Source organism: Haematobia irritans, chromosome 2, assembly GCF_050003625.1.
Source record: "Haematobia irritans isolate KBUSLIRL chromosome 2, ASM5000362v1, whole genome shotgun sequence".
Classification (NCBI taxonomy): Eukaryota; Metazoa; Arthropoda; class Insecta; order Diptera; family Muscidae; genus Haematobia; species Haematobia irritans.
The window spans coordinates 67,845,477-67,848,419 of record NC_134398.1 but is presented as its reverse complement, the minus strand read 5'-3'; the positions used below and the strand labels follow the sequence as shown (position 1 = coordinate 67,848,419).

The window sequence follows — 2,943 nt, the reverse complement described above, 5'->3', positions numbered from 1 at the left end:
CTTCATAAATGCATCAACAGAACTGAATGCAGCAATAAAACTCAAAGACACAAATCGTCATATGAAATCAAAAAAGGCGTAACTTACATTGCAAAAATTTTACAGGAGAAAAAAAAACTTCCTAAAATGGATAATAGACCAAATTGTTTAAAATTTTTTTTAGGTTAAGCTAAGTTGTTACTATCGAATTAGTATTTGAAGAAACATTTTAATTTTTTGTATTATATACAGAGCTATGAAACTTACGCCTTATGAGGATTAGATTTTCTGAAACCCAAAAGGGCGTAAGTTACAATAAAAAAATGTTGCTACGATTTAGGAAATGTTTTACTATGTTCTTCATTAAATAGATCCACTATAAATGTTTTTTATTAACATACTTATAGTAAACAAAACATAAAAAGTAATTCAGCAAAAAAAAAAAAACATTTTCAGTAAAAAGATTTCATATCATAAATAGATAAAAAATATAATATAGTATAGGATACTGTTTTATTGCTAATTTTGATAGGGCAAATTTGTATAAAAATCGTGGCAATCTTCTGGTATGAAAGATTTAAGATCCTGGAGATGTTCCCACTTTTTTAGGAATTTTTATTCTCTGAGAATGTAATGGAGAAGGTTGGTTGTCATGAGTATCTTTTGCTTTTCGGTTTGGAAGAATTGCATATTCCTCTTTAATGTTTGTTTTAAAGTAAATAGTTCCAGACGTATCGTATCCCAATGCTCGAATCATGTTAACGGTGGGATCTCCAGCAATTTTTCCTGCAAAATATTTTTGATTGTATTTACAGGTCATAAATATTTATTATCACAATTTTACCTGGACGAATGGAAGAGTAAAGCTTAGGAAGAGAATCATAATCCAGAAAATATGAATGAGTAAGATGATGGGTGTTGAGTGGAAATGGAGACTTACGGGAATCGTTAAGATATTCAACGAATTGAGAAGGTAGATTAATTTTCTTATTGTTTATTTTTCTTTGGATTAACGAATGAGTTGAATCACATTCCATTTGGGTGTGTCCAACTATTAAATATTTGTGCTCAATTGTTATGTTTTTGTTAATACACAAGGATATTAATGCGTTCGACAATATGACATTGCGGTTTTGATAAAAGCAGCCATCCGAATATATTATAATATGGTTAATATCTGGTGACTGAAGTATACAATTTTTTAAGTGTTTTATAATGCATGTTGTGAAAGTAGACGCTACCAGATTCCCTTCAGATTCATCCCAGATATAATTGTCAGATTCATGGCTAATGATATTATAAATAGTGAAGTTATGTACTTGCAGTTTCATTTTATAATATGAAGCACTTGCGTTTGTTTGAGGAATCAATTTTACGGCTTGCATATCCATGCATAATAATAAGAAAATTCCAGACTTTGCATTTTCGACATCGTTTGCTTTTTCTTCTCGCATGGCATCAACTTCTGATCTATGACTGATATATTGATCCTCAGTTATGTTTCTTGCCTCATATGATACACAAGTATCACACATGTCATTCCTTGGTTTAAATAATGAAATATTTTGTTCTTTTATTATAAGCATAAACTTGAGATGCGATACTGCTGAAACTTCATCATCGCTATTTTTAATGCATTCTTCACAATATAATTTATAAATTTGGGTGAATGATTTAAAATCTGTTTGCAAATAAAGTTTCTTGGTATACTGTCTTCGGTAATGGGATTCAAGCTTCGGAATATCATTTAACCAATTTTTTAAAAAGTTATGACGCTTCTCGTATTTTTTATCTTTAATCGAGGTCTTTCTTCTCGGAATAACTTTATCCGGCTGTTCCTTATTTAAAAAGATTTCATCTACCCAATTTCGTACAGTTTTTTCAGTTATTCCAAGAGTTGAAGTAAACATTTTCTGGCAAACTTGGATACGAGTTGCCTTAGCTTGCAAATAGTAACATTTGGACAGCGATCGCCTTGAAAAAATGTTCCTATTTCGTGCTTTTTCAGAAACGACCACGTGACTTCTTACATACACTTTTTTTTTCTCCCCAGGTCATATTCCAAAATCGATCAAATATTTGTTGGCGTATATTTTCAGCAAAGTGGGAGCAATGACGCAATGAGCTCTTTTCACAAAATTTAGACTGACATCTTATCCCCATTATTCGAGGATTTTTTACACACACATTTCCTTTATTGAGGCTTGTATACATTTTACCAGTCATTCCGTCATTAGCATTTAAATGTCTTTGATTTGTTTTTTTTTCTTTACTGACATATTTAAATTTTTTTCAATATTCATTTTTAATAAATGCACTTTAATCGAGATTTTTTTATTTAACTTTGATGAATTGCTTGCTTTAAGAAATATGTTTTCTTAGAAACACAATGAAAGAAAGACAAACTGCTTACCAAAAATGCAAAAATAACAAAACAGAAAGATCTCTAATTACAAAAACAACAAAACAAAACCTAACTGTTTTTAAAAAACCCATTGAATGCATCTCTTCTCTTGTTTGTTTCTTTTCTATTCTATTTCTTCTCTTGCGTTAGTTTTTTTTTAAGGCGTAAGTTACCTGTTTGGTTTATGAAATGTTTGCGCTTGCAGTTACGGCTTTTAGAATTTTGTTAATAAAATCGCCGTTTTTAGTCGTATGACTGTAAAACTTAGCAGGTCCGTGTATTTTGATGCGGTGCATAGTAATCAATCAAAAAGTCGATTTAGAATTTTTTGTAACTTACGCCTTTTTTGATTTCATATGACGAAATAGTCATAAAGGATACATACCCGCCGTAAAGAAAAACAACTCCACACACACACACACACGATCCCTTTCTGATCTCGCTATTGCAAGAAAACGACTATAACCACAAAAGATACCAACAACACACAAGGAATCAAAATCTTTAGAATCAAAACAACCAACAACAGCATAAATGACGCAATAACAAACCCAAACAAT

At 30.8% G+C, this 2,943-nt stretch overlaps 1 protein-coding gene across 1 annotated transcript; it reads right to left on the bottom strand.

The window, feature by feature from the left end:
• Window positions 1-556: 556 nt before the first annotated feature.
• LOC142227635 (uncharacterized) lies at window positions 557-2,077 on the bottom strand. The gene is made up of 2 exons (XM_075298112.1): window positions 824-2,077; window positions 557-765 (listed from the first exon to the last, which is right to left on the bottom strand). The coding sequence occupies exons 1-2, from the start codon at window positions 1,887-1,889 to the stop codon at window positions 557-559; spliced, it is 1,275 nt and encodes a 424-aa protein (XP_075154227.1). The 5' UTR covers window positions 1,890-2,077.
• Window positions 2,078-2,943: the final 866 nt, after the last annotated feature.